At 38.6% G+C, this 18,601-nt stretch overlaps 1 protein-coding gene across 1 annotated transcript in view; it reads left to right on the forward strand.

Moving 5' to 3' along the window:
* Positions 1-10,502, forward strand: part of LOC129740109 (uncharacterized) — a 111,921-nt gene extending 101,419 nt beyond the window's left edge. Inside the window, exon 7 of the mRNA XM_055731712.1 lies at positions 9,375-10,502. Coding sequence (XP_055587687.1) covers positions 9,375-9,582 — 208 coding nt within the window. The 3' untranslated portion in view covers positions 9,583-10,502. The remainder of the gene's footprint in view (positions 1-9,374) is intronic.
* The last annotated feature ends 8,099 nt before the right edge of the window (positions 10,503-18,601 follow it).

The following is an 18,601-nucleotide window of genomic DNA, read 5'->3' on the forward strand; positions in this document are numbered from 1 at the left end:
GACTAATAATTGTTACAAGCTTCAATTTTGACCCATAATTGTGGTTTTGAAAAACGTTGATTGTTTCGGTATATTATTTTATTTTTCAACAAAATTCGAAACAAAATCATATTTGAAATCAAAGAGGGAATATTTAATGACTGAAATTAATGCAAAGCTTGATGTTTGGTCCACTAACACCCGAATGAACGAACATTTTGTGGTGAAATGATATGTTAAGTGACTAATGATTGTGGGGGGACTGTATGCCCTTTTTTGTAAGAAGGGTAAAAAATAAAGAAAAGGGGTCAATGTAACCCCTTATCCCGGCATTGACATAAAATATCGAAATAACAAGTAAACGGACAATTGTCAAATCAAAATTGAAATTATTTTCAAGAATTTTTTTTTTCCGATTTTGTCAGGTACCCTGTTTTGTCAGCCCTAAATTTAAGATGGGGCTGACAAAATCGGAACAATACTGTAGTCCATTTTGATTTTCTTTTCAGTCAAAGTGTCTGTAAGTATTGGTGTGTTTTCGGTCTTCGGCTGCTTTCGGGTGTGTTCGGCTGCTAGGCGCGTATTGAATACAGAGCGGCGCATATTCGCAACACAGTTTGGTTCTGTGGCTTTGAATATGGTTTTAAAAAATCATGTTTTTTAAGAAAGTAGAGGAATTTGAGTAATGAATAATCATATGAATTTGTAGAAAACACTTTTCTTCAACGATTACACCCATTTTTAACACAATTTGTACGTTGAATACATAGAAAATCAGCGATTCGCTTAGGTGGCGCATAATAGGGCATGTTCCCCTACACAGCTGCTAAAGCAGGGCAGCTTTGCCAGTGAATTGAAGTAATGTTTTTGTTGTTGCTTTTGCTACATACAAACGCACAGCTTAGCCGTGGTTGTTTGCCGGTTGATTGAATTGAAGCAATGTTTTTTTTGTTGCTTTAACTGCATACACACGCACAGCTTGGCCGTGGTTGTTTGCCGGTGGATTGAAGGGATTGAATTAGAAGGATGTTTTTGTTGTTGCTTTTGCTACATTCACACGCACAGTGCTCGGTTCGCTGGCTGCCTGGTGTTGGCCGGTATTTGTTTCCATCCTTCTTCGTCTGATGATGCGATAGGGAGGGACGTGAAATCGTTTTTATTTTGTTTCTTTCAAACATACGCAATTCGGTTGACTTGGGAGGTTAATGCCGGTGGGAGCAAATCGAATCAGCACCGGTCGCGTTATCTTCTTGTACCAATGATGCTATGTAATTGACTACACGCCATTGGCACAGAGGCTGAATTTTGGGTGTGCTTATGTAATGCAGAAGTAATGCTAAAAAGGCGAAATAGCGGGCTGAATAAATGCTATCACAACATAGCCTTTAATAAGCATTACAAATGCTGAAATAGAGCACCATCTAAACGTCATTTTTCGCCAGCCGTATAAAAGCATTAACAATGCATACTTAGAACACCTTTTAATTATTTAACTGATTGATCATGATCGATGTGAAACGGAAATTCAAAATGGCAAAATGGTACTCTTCGGGTCACACATAAGATTTAAAGCTTTATAAAAGCTTTCTATCGATTTTTGGGAAGGGCACACGATAAACGTGATTTTCCGGTACTAAGATCGACAAATTCGCCCTGTGGAAAAGCGATACACAGATGTTCGTGTTGTGATTTTTTTTTGGGTATTCAGGGGAGCCAAGTGCATTGATATTTGAAAAATGATTTTATTTTTTTCGATTGCATTGAAAAACATTTTCATGAGTACTGAGAATTTGCAACTCTCCCGTAGATTTCTATTCGAATGTGAAATTAAACGCATCATTTATCTGAACGAAATAACAACTTACTGTATCGCACACTTTAACGATGTATGTATGTTGTATGTTGGTAATCCACCATGGGTGCACGGATTCACCGCAGTTTTACCAAAGTATGAACACTTCTGCATTCTTCGTATTAACTGTTCTGGATATCCTTAATGCAGAATTCCCTATATCCGGCACCATGGCTTCGTGTTCTCTGTTGTGGCTGTGCGTAGGGGAGGAGCGGGCTATATGCGCCTATTAAGCAGAACACTGATTTAATCAAATATCACATCGAATATGTGTACAAAAACTATATACACGTGTGCAGGCATCTGTTTTCTATACAATGGAGTAATTTTTATGTTAAAATTTTCTTCTGTTTCCAAGAAAACGATTTTATTGTAAGTGTTGTCTAAAATACCGAACCTCAAACCGTTTTGAACAAAATTTCTGTTTTTTGGACAATATTTTCGCATAATTTCATTGAAACTGCTAGAAAGTAATAATTTGCGTACGACAAAGCTGAAGTTTCATAAAAATCTATGTGTATTAGTATTTTATGGAATAAAACAAAAGTTAGGGTTGCCATACTATGGAGTCAGTTCATCCATGAGAAAAACTTTATCAAATCAGTTTTTAGATCTCCAATTCTCTCTTAAGATGTTATTCAGAGCTTAGATTTGAAGGTTCAGTGATAAAAATCATTTATTTATTCTATTTAACCTGTTATTTTAGGATGGAGGCATTTTACAAACATGATGGGGGCATACAAAAACACTCTATTATTACACTATATAATTATTATTAAACCTCCACAAAAGCTGAAATATGTTTAAGTTCATTTGAGTAAGAAACAAAAACCATCCTAGTTTTTGTTTTAAGCTTGTTTACGTATAATTTTCAAAAGTTGAAATATTACATCAAAATGTATCAAAACCTTGTATGATTTTTTTGAGTTTTTTTGAGTTTGTAAATTCATAAAATTCTTTCTTGCCTTATGTTCTAAGCGTATCACCCTCAAAATGCATTGGTCGGATAAGCTGTCTAGTCAGCCATTTCATCAAACAGCCGTAGGGTCATTTAACCCGATAGGCCCATTTAGGAAACCTTTCCCCTACATCGTGTTAATGTCGGTGTTTATTTTGGATGAATATTTAAATCAGCTCCACAACTATTCAAAAATTTATAAAAATTTGCAATTTTTAAAAATTTTCATCAGGTATTCCGGCATCCGTGTATATACCTGGATAGTTGGCAAGTGATTGAACATTCTACACGATATAGTTATATAAGCAAAAAGGAATTTTCAAATACCCTAAATATCTTACCTTGCTGCCATCACTCTACTTACCTTACCTTATAACCTCACTTTTTTTCTTCTTTTGACTACTTTTTTTCTAAATTCAACGTAAAGTAGCCCACGTTGTTTTCCTTCAATCGACTGATCGAACGTATAGAACCCCGCTTCCAAAATGCCACTTTGATTCTATTTCCCTCTCTCCACTATTCCTAATCCCAACCTACATATTAGATTTTTTCATCACGCTCCATCTCCGGGGACAGTTTTTATTTTCTCCACCCTCTTCACTTGATTGCAATCTGCTGGCTCTCTCAGAACCAATTGTACTGTATCGCACACTTTAACGATGTAGTGAATTATTTTTATATGTTAAATATAATCAGAGCATGTAGGCGATTATTTTCAAAGTCAACATTTTTTTTTCCTTGTAGGGGAGAGCTCACTGCGACCAGTATTTGATCTATTGTGGTAATTGTCCCGCGTTACTGTATGCTATCAGGCTCACCTGCACTATGGGTTGAAGTGACAGTTGATTGCTGACTAAGCATTTCATCCCAATCGGGTATGATATCAAAGATGTATGATATAACCTTCTTAGGGCTTATATGAGACCATATGTCTTGTGCGCTTATTAACTTTGCCCCAAGAGCACGATCTTTTCTATTAAGGAGGGCGCAGCAGTTGCATAGAAGATGCTCTGCAGTTTCTTTTTCGAACCCGCAGAACCGAAAGTCGTCGTTTTGAATAATGTTTATCCGTTTGAGATGTTGTTTTGTTGGACAATGTCCGGTCAAGAGACCTGTGTAAGTACTTAACTCGTGCTTACTTAAGTTCAACATGGTTTTGGAGAGTCGTGCGCTTGGTTCAATGAAACTTTTCGTCTGAGCTGCTCCCTCTGCTGTTCTCCAGTTGGAGGGAATACTGGTGTTTTCCCAGTTCTTGAGTTCCATATTCAAGGCACTCCTCGATACTCCGCAGAAGGGTTCTGGTCCAATTAACAGGCCCTGAGATCCTTCCCCAGCTAGCTGGTCTGCTTCTTCGTTCCCTTGGATATCGCAGTGGCCTGGAACCCAGAATAAAAATACTCTGCTCCGTATGGCCAGGTTTCTTAGAGCAACAATACACTCCCATACTAGCTTGGAGTAACATGTGAACTTATTTAGTGCTCGGAGAGCGGCCTGGCTCTCAGAAAATATATAGATACTTGTGTCCCTGTATCCCCTTTTCAAACAGGCTAAAGTGCATTCTAGAATTGCTTGAACTTTTACTTGGAATGCTGTTGGCCAATTTCCCATAGGAATTGAGATCCTGAGTTTAAGTCCGAACACCCCTGCCCCAGTTCTATTATCCATTTTTGACCCATCAGTAAAGAATTTAATCGATCCGGGAGGAACCTCAGGACCACCTGACTCCCACATGTCCCTATCGCTGATAGTTACATTGTATGGTATGTCTAGGTTGAAAACGGGCTCCATCCAGTCATCATTCTTTACAATAAGTGAGTTTATTTTAAATTTATTCAGGATTTTTAGATGTCCTGTAAGATCCCCCTGATAGAGAGTTTTGATTTTTGAGAGTCTCAAGAAACTACGTTCTGCTTCTAACTCAATAAATTGATGTAGTGGCAGAATATTTAGTAGTGCATTCAGAGCCTCGTTTGATGTGCTTCGCATTGCGCCAGTTATAGATAGCGTTGCTATTCTTTGAAGCTTCGCTAGTTTCTTCCGGGCCGTAGCTTGCACAGTTTTGGTTCACCATACTAAGGAGGCATAGGAGATTTTGGGTCTTATTATAGCTGTAAATATCCAATGGATGATTTTCGGCCTTAGTCCCCATTTTTTCCCTACTCCTTTGAGGCAAACCCATAGAGCTGTTGTAGCCTTGGCTATTACATGCTCTAACTGTGGGTTCCATGATAGTTTTGAGTCTAGTATGAATCCTAGATATTTCACATGTGATTCGAAGTTTAGCACTTTCCCATGTAGTGTTAGAGGTTTTAGTGCAGTTTTTCGTCTCATAGCGAATGCTATCACAGTAGTTTTGGAAGGGTTAATGTTCAGTCCCTCTTCCCTGCACCAGAATAGTGCGTAGTTAAGTGCAGATTACATTCTATTAGACAACACATTCTCATGTTTTCCCCGAACTATAATAACTACGTCATCAGCAAAGCCAATAACTTCGAATCCCATAGATACAAGTTTGTTTAGGAGGTCGTCCACGATCAATGACCACATCAACGGTGATAGAACCCCACCTTGGGGACATCCCTTAGTTGGAGTGGCACTGATCGTAAGCCCTCCCAAGCTTGCACAAATGGTTCTATCTATCAGCATGGTACTAGTCCAGTCAACAATTGCCATGTGGCACCCTCGTCTTTTCATATCTGATTCGATTGAGTAATGAGATGCGTCGTCGAATGCCCCTTCAATGTCTAGAAAAGAAGCAAGTGCTATTTCTTTTGGCTCCATAGTCTTTTCTAGTTTTTGTGTTAAGGAATGTAAGGCCGTAACCGTTGACATACCTTTTTTGTAAGCGAACTGAAAATTGTTCAGCTTACATTAGCTAAGATACTGAGATTTAATGTGCTCGTCAAGTATCTTCTCCATTATTTTCAAAATAATGGATGTCAGACTGATAGGTCTGAATGCCTTTGGTTGAGTTTTATCTTTTTTCCCTGGTTTCGGGATGAAGATAACGCGCACCTTTTTCCACTGGGTGGGAATATGACAGAGGGTCATACTGGCGACAAACATCTCTACCAAGGCAGGTGTTACCATTTGTTTTGCTTGCTTTATCTGGATTGGCATAATTCCATCTTCACCAGCAGCTTTAAATGGCTCGAATGTACTTATTGCCCAGTTAACCATTGTCGGTGTAAAGATTGTGCGCGATTTGCGGAGAGCTTCCTCGCGTCTAACACTTCGACTGGGTCTTCCAGCCGACGTGTCGATAATCTCTAACCTTTCGAAGGATCCTGGAAAATGCGTACTTAGTAGTAATTGCAGTGTTTCTTTTGGGTCTGTAGTAAGCTCCCCATTGTTTTTCATAATTGACCCAGTCGATTTGAGTGTTCTTTAGATGGACCTTTTGGAGCCTGGCAGCTTCTGGCGTAGTTTGAATGGATTTACACATGTGCCTTAAACTACTTCTTTTAGCTCTTCGAATATTTTCATTGTACTCAGTTAGGGACTTACGATAGTCATCCCAGTTTGAGTCAGCTTTTGCTTTGTTGAAAAGTCTTCTTGTTTTTTCCTTAACCTTTCTAGTTGTCTGTTTCGCCAAGGAACTCTTCTGTTTGAAACACGTTCCATCAGTGGACAGCTTGCTTCGAAAGCGTATGTGATTTTATTTGTAAAACTGTTTGAAGCTTCCTCTAATTGCTTTGTTGTGCGTATTTTCTCATTCAACAAAGGTTTACAAGCTTCAAGTGTGTGTTTGTAGAGATCCCAGTTGGTGTTCCTAGGGTCTCTATAAACGTCCGACGATTATTTCTCCTCCCACTATGTCGAATGTAATATGTCTGTGATCAGACAGTGATTCTTCTTCCGACACCTCCCAGTTATTTATTTTCCCTAGAAACAGTGGTGTGCACATACTTAAATCGAGGACTTTTTGTTTGTTTGGCGTTGTGAACGTAGGTTTGTTTCCCTCGTTACATATATCAATATGGTTTTGTGAAAGAAACTCTAATAAAGACTCATCTCTATTGTTGATGTACTTCCCCACAGCGTGTGATGTGCGTTAGCATCGCAGCAGATGAGAAACTGCTGGTTTAGTGCCCGGCATTTTTTTACAAATTCTACTACCATCGGTGGAGGCATATCGGTGCTATCTCCTGGGAAATACGCCGAGGCTATACTTACCGTGTGCTTACCTCTTGGTGTCGGTATTTCCATTCGTATAGCCGTGATGTCTCCGTCGATAAATTCTGTAAAGCGAGTAAATTTAATTCTTTTATTAACTAGTAAAGCAGCCCTTGGGTGAGCGCTTCTATCGTCGTAAAGAATCTTACCATTCGGCTTGTATAGACCTTGTACCTTACCCTTGTTAACCCAAGGTTCCTGGATAAAGGCAAGGTTCAGGTTTTCGGAGACGAATCTTCTCAGTAGTGTACTCGAGGCTCCAACTGCATGACGAAGATTCGCCCGAACACATTTTAGGGTGTTCATTTTTGAGGTTTTTTGCCCGTGGTGGTGGGACAAGGCACCGGCTTTTTGCCATTTGCACATGTTTGCTTGTCTCGTTTTGGTTTGCTCCATGTGCTGAGGCTTCTTGAACCAGTCTTAGTAGCTCTGAATTTTGTGTTAGCAGGTTTGTTGATGGTTAATTTACCTTTAGAACTGCTCATTCCGCTCGCGCCTGGTTTAAGTTGATCTTGTTCCAAACATGGGCCCATGTTCAACAACCTAGTCCCTTCCGGTGAGCAATCTGCATTGAATTTACTGAGGCTTTTCTCATTTTTCCCGTTTGTCCCTGAGTTTTGTCCCTGGTCCATAGGTTGGCCCTGGTCCTTCGAGTCTGGTTCATTGAGATTGAGTGTCGCCAAGATACTTTCTTTGCTAATCGACTCTCCTTCTGTGGATTGGACCTGATCTGTCGCCGACCGGTCCTTTACAAGGCCCTGTTTTAACTGCCCGGGTCCTTGAGCGGCTTTATCGGTGGTGTTCCCTTCAACAGTTCTGCTTTCTGGATTTTTCTTGGTTATTTTCCAGATTTTACTAGAACCAAATCCATAGTATATGACGAAGTTCCTCTTCTCCAACTCTTTCATCGAGGTTTCGTCTACGGTGAAAACCACTTCGTTCTTTTGTGGATATCGTAGAATCTCCAGCTTTCAGTACTAAGCTCATCGTTTTGGCTTTCGATTGTTGCCTGAATCGTACCGATATCGTCCTCGGCAGCTCCAGGTAGGTGAGCCTTCAGGATCTCCGATCTTGGGATTAGATTATCTCCAACGGCGAATAGTTCAGCTCCTACCCATGGCTTGATTGTTGGTGTAACTTGCTTTAGCCAGTCCGATGTAGCCTGGTCAAGACACGTTACAACCATGAATCCAGACTTGTACGAGCATTGAGCGAACTTCGGTTTAAGTTTCTCCTGCCTTTGACCGAGAACCGCCCGTTTTATCGCCTGCTGTACCATTTTAAGTTGTTCTGTTTTCAGCCGTGTGCTGGGGTAATTTTTGGCTAATATGCCTACCCTCACAGAACCAGCAACCTCACTGTAGGAGGACCTTTGCTTGGAGTCAACATAGGCGGAGCCTTCATTAATTTACTTTTTCGTAAGAGTGAATAGTTTAGCATTCGTTTAGAAGTTAGAAACAACTCTTTTTTTTATCTACCAAGCAGTACATGAAAATATATTTCAGATGTTTTGAATTCACCTTGAAAATTCATAAGAAAAATATGACTTTTCTTCATCCATTTTGGGACACCCCGTAATGAATTCAAACGTTTAGCTGTTGATAGTTAAAAAATTTAATCAATTCAGAAATATTACATTTAGTTTAAAACAAGCAAATACTGATTTTAATAACACACCTAGCATCACTGGTGAGGCCGCCAGCTAATCAAAATTTGAGGTTATGACTGAGGCCAATTTTTCGCCAATACTATCGTCCGTATATAGCTTAATAGCCGTTTTAAGACCAGGAATGGTTAAATAAATGTTATGCTCATGAACGTTTGAAAATTGCCCTTTCAAATGCATATGTTTTTGTTTTCAAATGTTTGCAACCTTCAGATATATTGATGCTTGAAAATATGCTATTTAAAATTGAATTACTCGAAAAATGACATTAAACTTCAAGATAGAGACTTCACATCTTCAAAAAAGTTGTGGAATTTAACAAATGTCACAATTCTCTTATTCGAAGTGAACCTCGAAGTTCGTTCTAAAAATACTTAATGCAGATTTTCGCATTTTTTTAGGTAATAACTTTTTTATGCTTTCATAAATCAAACTGATGTATCTAAGGTCTGTTCACCGCCTATAAAAAATAAATTTCAAAATTATATTCAGTTTTATTTTTTGATTAAACTCAAACTTAAAATCTATTTTAAAAATATAGTTTGGTTCAAAATACTTTTATCCAGGGAAAAATGCTCAAATCAGAAGCTTCAAACACACTTCAAATTAAAATTCGAAACGATTCGTTGTTGATGCTAATAGTTAAAAAACTTATTGATTCATCCCTTGTAGAAAGATTCGATCCCTTCGTTTTAGTTATGAAAAGTTTTATTTAATAAATAATTTCTCAACACATTTTACAGGGAGCTCAACGAACTGCGCAAACCGACGAACGATAACCCGGACATCCTCCGGTTCTTCAAGTATATGCGGGCAGCCAAGGATGGACAGGATGGCATCGATTGCGAACGGGCACACAAAGCTTGTACCGGCTACCAGGATCTCTCGAATCCTGCCATGGTGACAACTTTCAATGACATCAACAAATTGGTCCAGGCCCGGAAGCTGTAGTTCCTGATGATCGGAACGGAACGAAGATGAAGGTTGATTGATGTTCAGGGAGATGGAACACGAATGACACAAAAAATCATGTTAAGAGTGCTAATTAAGCACTACGACAAAACGGTTGATTTCAGGAATTGATGATTAAGTTTCGAAACTGGGAAAGGGGAATCCAATTAGGACGAAAAAGTAAATAAAATAGGAAGAACAAAAGATAGCTAGGTTATGCAGTAGCAGCAGAACAAATCGGAAGGAAAAAAAACAAAAAGCGAAGATTGAATCGCACTCAATCCATGGAGATTATCCACTTAAGTTCAGGTGTAGAAATTGGATGCAATGCAAATTAGAAACCGTAACCGTGCATTCTTGTGCGATGCTGGCAGCTGTAAGAGATGATGGTTTTTCGAAAGCGGAATGTTCTCAGAATGACACCTTGAAAAACTTTCATCCTTCCGCGTCGCCGTTCATCGCCCAAGCAGTGCTAAGATTAGAACGTAGGAACTCGATAAAAACGAAAGGAAGCCAGCGGCGGGAAACACTTTTATCTTCTCTGTCAAAGACGAAGATGAAACTGGTGAAAGTTGATACTTTTTGTGTGCAACGTCAGCTTCTTTGATTTTTGTTTTGTTTTAAGTAGAATGACATGTGCCTGTAATTACTATTTAGATAATCCATCCATTAGATAACAAACTAGTTTTCTTAAGTATTATTTATTTATTTATTTATTTTAGTATGTATCTATTTATTTATTTATTTATTTATTTATTCAACTGCCAATCTTTCGATAAGACCTTAGCGAAAAACTTATTATTTGGTAAATCATAAACATGTCGGACGTTTATACGTAACTACTCTCAGAGGTGGAATTGTGAGATTCCATTCTGTAGCATAAGTGTGAAAGTGAAATAAATAAATGATCATGCAACTAATTCCTACTCTGTTGTTTGTTTGTTTTATTTGTTTATTTGTGTTTATTTGTGTAAAAACATCAACGGATCACCTGTTGATCCTAATGATAGCTTAATAAAATAATGAGTTACAAACAAGTTAAAAACTACCTTAGTCTACACAGTCCTCGATACCATTAAAATTTTTCTTCGGAACGTGGCTTTTGAGACGTCGAAATCGAAGTACTCGGGGAAGCGGTTGAAAGTTCTAAAAATTCCTATAAGAGCGCTGTTGGCTCCGTAGTTGTTTAGCCGGATTGGAACATAGAGCTGCAGATTTTGGTTCCTTAGTCCTCGGGGTCGCACACGGAGGGGAATAGCTTCCAGCAACACGGGAGAGTCAATTCTCGACGCGAGAAGATCCGCTACGACTAAAACACGTGCAGCGTTTCGGCGGACATGAAGTGTGTCCAAATCAATAAGGCGGCAACGGCTTTCGTAACTGGGTAAACGAAACGGATCTAGCCAGTTCAAGTGTCTCAGGGCATACCGCATGAAGCGCCGCTGGATAGCCTCAATTCGTTCGGCTCCATTCTGGTAAAATGGGCACCAAACTGCTGATGCATATTCGAGAGTTGAACGAACGTTGAATACAAGCTTTTTAGGCAGTACACATCTTTAAACTCCTTTGTAACGCGAAATAAGAAGCCAAGACTTCTTGATGCTTTATCAACGATGTAATTCGTATGAGTCTTAAACTCCAGCCGATGGTCTAGGATCACGCCCAGATCGTTGATGTGGTCCACCCGGGCGATGGTTTCGTTACCAAGAGTGTACTCCGCGTGTAAAGAGTTCCGCTTGCGAGGAAATGAAATGACAGCACATTTACTCCGGTTTAGAGGCAGGCAGTTGGTGTCACACCAGTGAGCGAAGGTATTGAACTGCCTTTGCAAGAAATCGATGTCCTCTTGGCTGTTGATGGTGTGGAAAAGTTTGAGGTCGTCAGCATACGCAAGTTTAGGTCCATCAAAGACAGTGAGTTAAAATAGATGACAAAAATTATCGGTCCCAAGTGGCTTCCCTGAGGCACGCCTGAACAAGCGGAGAATTGTCTTGAGAAAAAATTTCCTGTTTGAACTGATAATTTTCGTCCCGTTAAGTAGCTTCGAAACCAGTCCAGTAAAGATCCACAGAATCCTAAGCGTTCGAGTTTAACGATTGCAATATCGTGATTTACTTTATCGAAGGCAGCAGACAAATCAGTATAGATGGCGTCAGTTTGAGACTTCTTGGCAAAGCTATCTTGCACGAACGATGTGAAAGTCAGCAAATTTGTAGTCGTGGATCGTTTTGGCAAAAATCCGTGTTGATCGTTGGAAAAGTATTGCTTCGTGGACGAAAAAATTGGATCCAGAACAACCAATTCAAACAGTTTTGCTATCGAACAGAGAGCTGAAATTCCGCGGTAGTTGTTTATATCTTTCTTATCTCCTTTTTTGTGAACAGGGAACATGTAAGCTTCTTTCCAAAGCGAGGGAAAGATTGCGAAGTCCAGCGAAGCTCGAAAAATGTGCCTAATGGGAGTCAGTAGGTGTGGCATGAAACGTTTCAAGAAGATGGCTGGTATCCCGTCCGGACCCGTAGAAGATGAATTTTTAAGCTTAGCTGTCGCCTTCAAAATGGCTGCGTCATCGAATGTGATACCGTTCAAGGAAGAATCTAGAGGTGAAATATTTCTTACAGCCATATCCAGTTGCTCTGAGGAAATGGACCCCGTTGTGAAAACGCTTGAAAACTTCTCAGCAAAAAGATTACATATTTCAGGATCGGTGTTAGCTGAGTTGCCGTTCAAGAACATTTGAGACGGAAGTCCGGATTCTCTCCGCTGATTTTTGACGTACTTCCAGAAAGATTTCGGATTGGTTTTAAAATTGCGTTGAAGCCGGTGAAGATAGTTCTGGTAGCAACGCCTGCTGCTTTTTTAGTTCGGATTTTAAACCTCAGATAGAGGTCACGATCTGCTGAACAGTACCTTCAACGAATCGGCTGTTTTATGCGAAATTCCTACTGACAACTGCATCCCGCTATACATACTGGACCACCTACAACATACCCGGCAAGACCGCTCATAGTGTTTGTTTTTTTATGTAAATATGTCTTTATTAGAACCAACTCATCATTACATTTATATTACCTAATTACATTGAATTAGGTGTTCAGTTCAATAATGAACTTTCCACACGGTAATTTTGAATTATTCAGAGACTGAGTTGATTTGGTTCAGGAGTCGCACCATATATGAAAATGAAAACAACTGAGTGAGAAACCTTCAAAATTTTGAGTTGTTTTCATCTAGCGAGTTCCCAATCCTGGGACTTAGCAAAGACGCACACTTCTTCGAGCAAAATAGATAAAAACAACTCAGAGCGTTTCGTAAACGGTTGAAAACAAACGTTTTTGGTCGGACGGCGACGGGTAAATTTTTCAAATTAGTTTAATTTATTTGTATTTACAAATTTTGATCCCCTCTAGGTTGGTTCCCACTGCGTGCGGGCAACTTTTACCACTGGAATATGCGTAAGTATCGGCTAAACCAGGACCGATTATGTCATCGGGAATATTTGTACCTCATCGAACAGCAGGAAGTGCTGGTGGCTTAAAAAAGAAGAGCCATTCATGGAGCTGAGACTGAAAAAAATAAGGTTTGTTTTAGCGGAACGTCCAAAAGAAAATTTAATTTTGAATATTATTTTTTTTCAATTGCAGAATCGATGCGACCGATGACCGAGGGAGTGTACTGCGGATCATTGGGATCTGATTGCGGAGTGCATGCCGAACCGGAGCAAAAAGGAATGTCTCAAGCGGGTCAAGAAGATGGTGGATCTGATGACCGTCAAAGAGGAGCACCGAAGTAAAAGTGAAGCAATCAAATCACTTCCCACCCGCCCGTGAGGAAATTTTCTCAGTTTAGTTTTTTTCCACATCGGACATCAAACTGTAATTTTTGAAAAAAAAAATGAAACAAAACGTAACGTAACCTACACCGTACAATATTGAATTTCTCATTAAAATTCGCCATTCCATGCGAAATTGCTGTAAAATTTCATAAAATGTTGAGTTATTTTCATTCAGTCGATCCATAGTCATCCCCCGTGCAAGCCTGAACAAAAACAACTCAGAATTCGCGAAAACCCCAATTATTCATTTCTGAGTTTTGCCGTTCTAATCAAAATTTGAGTTTTCCCAGTTTTGGCGTAAGTTTGAATTGTTTTCCTTCAAATCTGAGTCACGGAGAATTAGAGTGCAGAGCTCTATAGTTTACCAATCACTAAAATTTATATGTTCGACTTAAATTTGCTGAGCGCAATCAAGTATTTTTATGTAGGAGAACATCCTGTAATGTCAAAAATATTTTAAACTTACAACTAAAAACTATCCTAAAATTAAACTAATTATAGAGAGACCGAATCTCTGCGATGGAAGTCTGCATCGATTTTCCTTTGAAGTTGAAGATGATGTTGTTGGCCATCTCTTCGATCGATTCAATGCCCGCAATCCGATGAAGATCTTCGGTGCTGTGCCAAGGTGGAAGCCGCAAAATCATTTTCAGAACCTTGTTCTGAACCCTCTGGATGACTTTCTTCCTCGTCGCGCAGCAGCTAGACCAAATCGGAACTGCATACATTATCGCTGGTCGGAACACCTGTTTGTAGATCAGCATCTTATTCATTAGGCAAAGTCTGGCTTTTCTGGTGATGAGAGAATAAAGAGATTTAGTGTATTTATTACATTTAGATTGAATATCTTCAATGTGATTTTTTAAAGTAGGATTCTAATCAAGTGTAAGTCCCAAGTACTTCACGTGATCAGACCATTCTAATGAAACCCCATTAAAAGTTATGGAATGATTTTCATTGGGTTTAAAAAAATGTGCTCTTGGCTTATGGGGATATAAAATAAGTTGAGTTTTGAAAGCGTTAGGAAAACTTTTCCACATTTTCAAGTTATTTAAAAAGGAATTTAAATTTTGTTGCAATCTACTGCGTACCACCCGTAAATTTCGACCTTTGGCTGAGAGCAAAGTATCATTAGCAAATAATCTTCTGCCTTTTCCTTCTGGTACATCAGGAAGATCAGAAGTAAAAATATTGTATAAAATTGGCCCAAGTATGCTGCCCTGAGGGACACCAGCTCAAATGGGTGTCCTTTCAGAGCACGAATTTTGATAGCTTACTTGTAAGGTTCGGCAAGTCAAATAATTTTGAATAATTTTGGAGAGATATACAGGAAAATCAAATCGAGCTAATTCAGCTACTAAACTTTTATGCCAAACACTGTCAAAAGCTTTTTCAATATCTAGAAGAGCAACACTAATTGAATAACCTTCAGATTTGCTAGCGTTAATCATTTTTCTTAAAACCAAATTGTTCATCAGGGGAAATAGAATTCTGATTAATGTGAATCATCATTCTATTCAAAATAACTCTCTCAAATAGTTTACTTAAAGAAGGGAGCAAACTAATTGGTCCATAACTTGAAGGCTCTGAAGCACTTTTTCCAGGTTTCAAAATCGGAGTTACTTTGGCATTTTTCCGTTTATTGGGAAAATAAGCCAAGTGAAAACATTTATTGAGATTTTATCTAGAAAATTTAAAGTACTTTCAGACAATTTTTTAATAAGAATATAGAAAATCCCATCTTCCTCCGGAGCTTTCATATTTTTCAATTTTTTGAAAATCAATTTAAGTTCGACAATATTTGTCACACGAGAAATTTCAAATACATTTTGTTTAGAAAGAATATCATCAAATTCAAGGGAAATTGGAGCATCAATTGGACTTACAACGTTTAAATTAAAGTCATGAGCAGACTCAAATTGTTGGGCTAATTTTTGATCTTTTTCTGCGTTAGTTAAAAGAAGTTTATCTCCATCTTTCAAAGTAGGAATTGGAAATTAGAAGGTAATTTCCAAAATGGCTTTGAGTAGGGCTTTATGTCCTCTACTGCTTTTGTAAAATTTTCATTACGAATAAAATTTAATCGACGATGAACTCTTTTTGAAGGTCGCACGCAATAAATAAATTTCAAATGAGGATCCCTAGTCCGTTGACGAATGTTTTTCAGTCGTATCAAAAATTGAAGATCATCATCGATCAAAGGTTGATTAAATTTATGTTTAACTTTAGGTATTGAAGCGGCTTTAGCATTGACTATTGAAGTTGTCAAATTTTCTACAGCCAAATCAATATCTTCTATAGCATTCAGTGGAACGTTCACATCTTAATTACGTTCAATAAAATTCTTATATCGCTCCCAGTGAGCTTTTTGAAAGTTTATAGTTGATTTTAAAGGGTTTTCAATTTGGGATTAAGAAAAAGTTACTGGAAGGTGGTCTGAATTGAGATCTGCATGAGTAATTAATTGTCTACAATGCTCGCCTTAATCCGTTAGAACCAAATCAATTGTGGAGGGATTTCTTATTGAAGAAAAACAAGTATGCCCATTAGGATATTAATAGTATAACACCTGCAGATCAGTCATGACATAAAACATTCTCATTTGAATTTGATGAAATATTATTCCAAGATCGGTGTTTTGCTTTTAAGTCACCAATAATAAAAAAAATAGATTTGTTTCTGGTGAGTTTTTGTTATAATCTCCCTTGAAAAAAACCGACTTGATAAAAAATTCAGTGATGGCAGCAATATGTATGTTTTGGGTTTTCAAAAACAAAAAGAACTCATCTTGGTTTGCCAGCAAAGATCTAGCGTTCCAATTCATAATATTTAAACACCTATTTGGATCCATGAGGGAATCGTAAAGTCATAATAATTTTGTTAGAATAATTAAAATTTTGCATTTGCATTTGCGAGTCTCCGAAACATCTGGCGGTCACGGCAGATCTCTCTACGAACGAAAATCCGAATCTTCAACTCAAACGTCAAATCCGTATTGCTGTGCGGGTGCGAAACTTGGTGCACATATGCGGTAACGACGCGAAAACAACAAGTATTTGTAAACCGCTGCCTGCGGAATATCATCCGCGCTTGGTGGCCTGGCAACTGGATCTCGAATGAGAAACTACATCGCCGGTGTCATCAAAGGCCGCTAGAAATCGAGATTCGGGAACGTAAGTGGAGATGGATTGGGCACACGCTGCGAAAAGATAAAAACGAGATTTGCAGGGAGGCGCTAGATTGGAATCCAGAAGGTAATCGAAGAAGAGGCAGACCCAGAAACTCGTGGCGGCGGAGCCTAGCCGCTGAAATCCGAACTGTCGACGAGAATCTTGACTGGGACCAGGTGAAGACGCTGGCTCCGGATCGTCAACAGTGGAGGTCTTTTACCACGGCACCAGAGGATCGGCGCGGGATCATTAAGTAAGTAAGTAAATTAAAAGAATTTTGAAAAGCTTCAAACATTGAATTTGTTTCAACATAAGTTGCATCATTTCCATTAAATTTTGATGCAAAAATTTTAACTTTTCCTCAGTAATCTCACCCAAATCAACAAAATTGTTAGGATCAGAAAATGAAGGAGCAGAACAGGTATTTGAATTTGAATTTCGGGGACTTTCCGAAGCCTTCGCATGAACGTTGAACCTTGGGATTTTCCAATTTTTATAAGTTAAGGCAACCCATTTTAACAACCTCTGAGAACGTTAAGCAACGAGTCTGTGGCGCAGAATCAGCACAGGTAACATTGAAATAACTTCGAGCATTACCAAGACGTGATTCCAATGTAGGCCGAGGCTGATCGCGAACAGGCAGATCGTTTGCCGGCCTGACGTGAGAAGACGAAAAACAGGAAGGAGGAGAAGATACTTTTCAGACAACTTTGGGATTTTTCCTAGAAGCAATAATTTATTTACGCTTGCTTTATTCCCTACATTCTGGTGATTTTTTTTTATTTCACAGTGCAATGAGCTTACATTTGACCTTTAGAAAATATTGATTTGGAAATGGAAATTTTGGATTATTGTCGTCATCATCATCATCATCATCATCATCATCATCACCTATTTTGACTTGACTTTTCTGTTATATGCTAAATTCTATTGACAAACTTTAGTTTTGTGAATCTTTGTTAAAAAAAATCTTCGGTAACTCCACATTTTCAATTTTGCTCTCTACACGATGGACATGATTGAAGCACGGAATAGCTGCATGCGAATGAAATTCCGTTGGTAAAGATCCAATTTTCTTTTTTACAATTTTGAGTGTTTTTCAATATACACAGAAGGTTTCATATTTTATTAAAGATCAATTTTCCCAGTTTGATTACATTCCGTCCTCTTTATGCCATAAGTTTCGCAAACATGTCACTTTTCTGCTCCAAACAATTTTTCAAACCGTGTTGAACCTAAAATCTGCTCTTGATTCAATTAATTTCAACTCACCATTCGGTTGGCTGACTTTTTACCGAATCCTTTTCTCGCCGGTTTAATCCAAGATAATTCTATCAAGTCAGCGACCCCCTTTAAAATTTAATGCCTTAAACATTAACGGGTGAACTGAGCGATACCGAACGATGGCAAAAATATCCGGTGTAACCCTTGGGAGCAGGGTTCATACTTATTCTTTAACCCTTCCGCACGGCGCGCGAGTTTGGGGTTGTGTTAAAGAATATTTACGATGGCGGTAATTGATTATGATGGCTGAGCGGAGAAAATCGAAACCATGGATACGTTTGGCATCGTTGATGATGTTCATCGAGTGAGACTAATATTTGGTTGGTATTTTCAAAACTATAGCTGAAAGGTACCGAAAATTACATCATTAACGAATCAAAACGTCAATGGTTATTTTCATGCCACTACAAACATAACAATGAAGCTATTGATAACTAATTTTTTTTTTAAATTTTTTAGCATAACGTATCAGATTGGTATACATTGTATGAAAAAAAAATCACTTGAAGAAAGCTTTTAATGGTAACTGAACTAAATTTTCATTGCCTACCGTAAGGCGGATTAAAATGTAGAAGGCGTTACATTACAGTTCAACAAAGGGAGGTACTTGATAACGAAATATTTCTTTTTTTAGGGTAGGGTAAATGATCTTGAGCGGAACTAGTCAAAATCTGATCTTGAGCGGAACCATTTACTTTTTCTAAGTTCTAGGCAATGATTGTGTAGAGTA

Source organism: Uranotaenia lowii, chromosome 1 (assembly GCF_029784155.1).
Source record: "Uranotaenia lowii strain MFRU-FL chromosome 1, ASM2978415v1, whole genome shotgun sequence".
NCBI lineage: Eukaryota > Metazoa > Arthropoda > Insecta > Diptera > Culicidae > Uranotaenia > Uranotaenia lowii.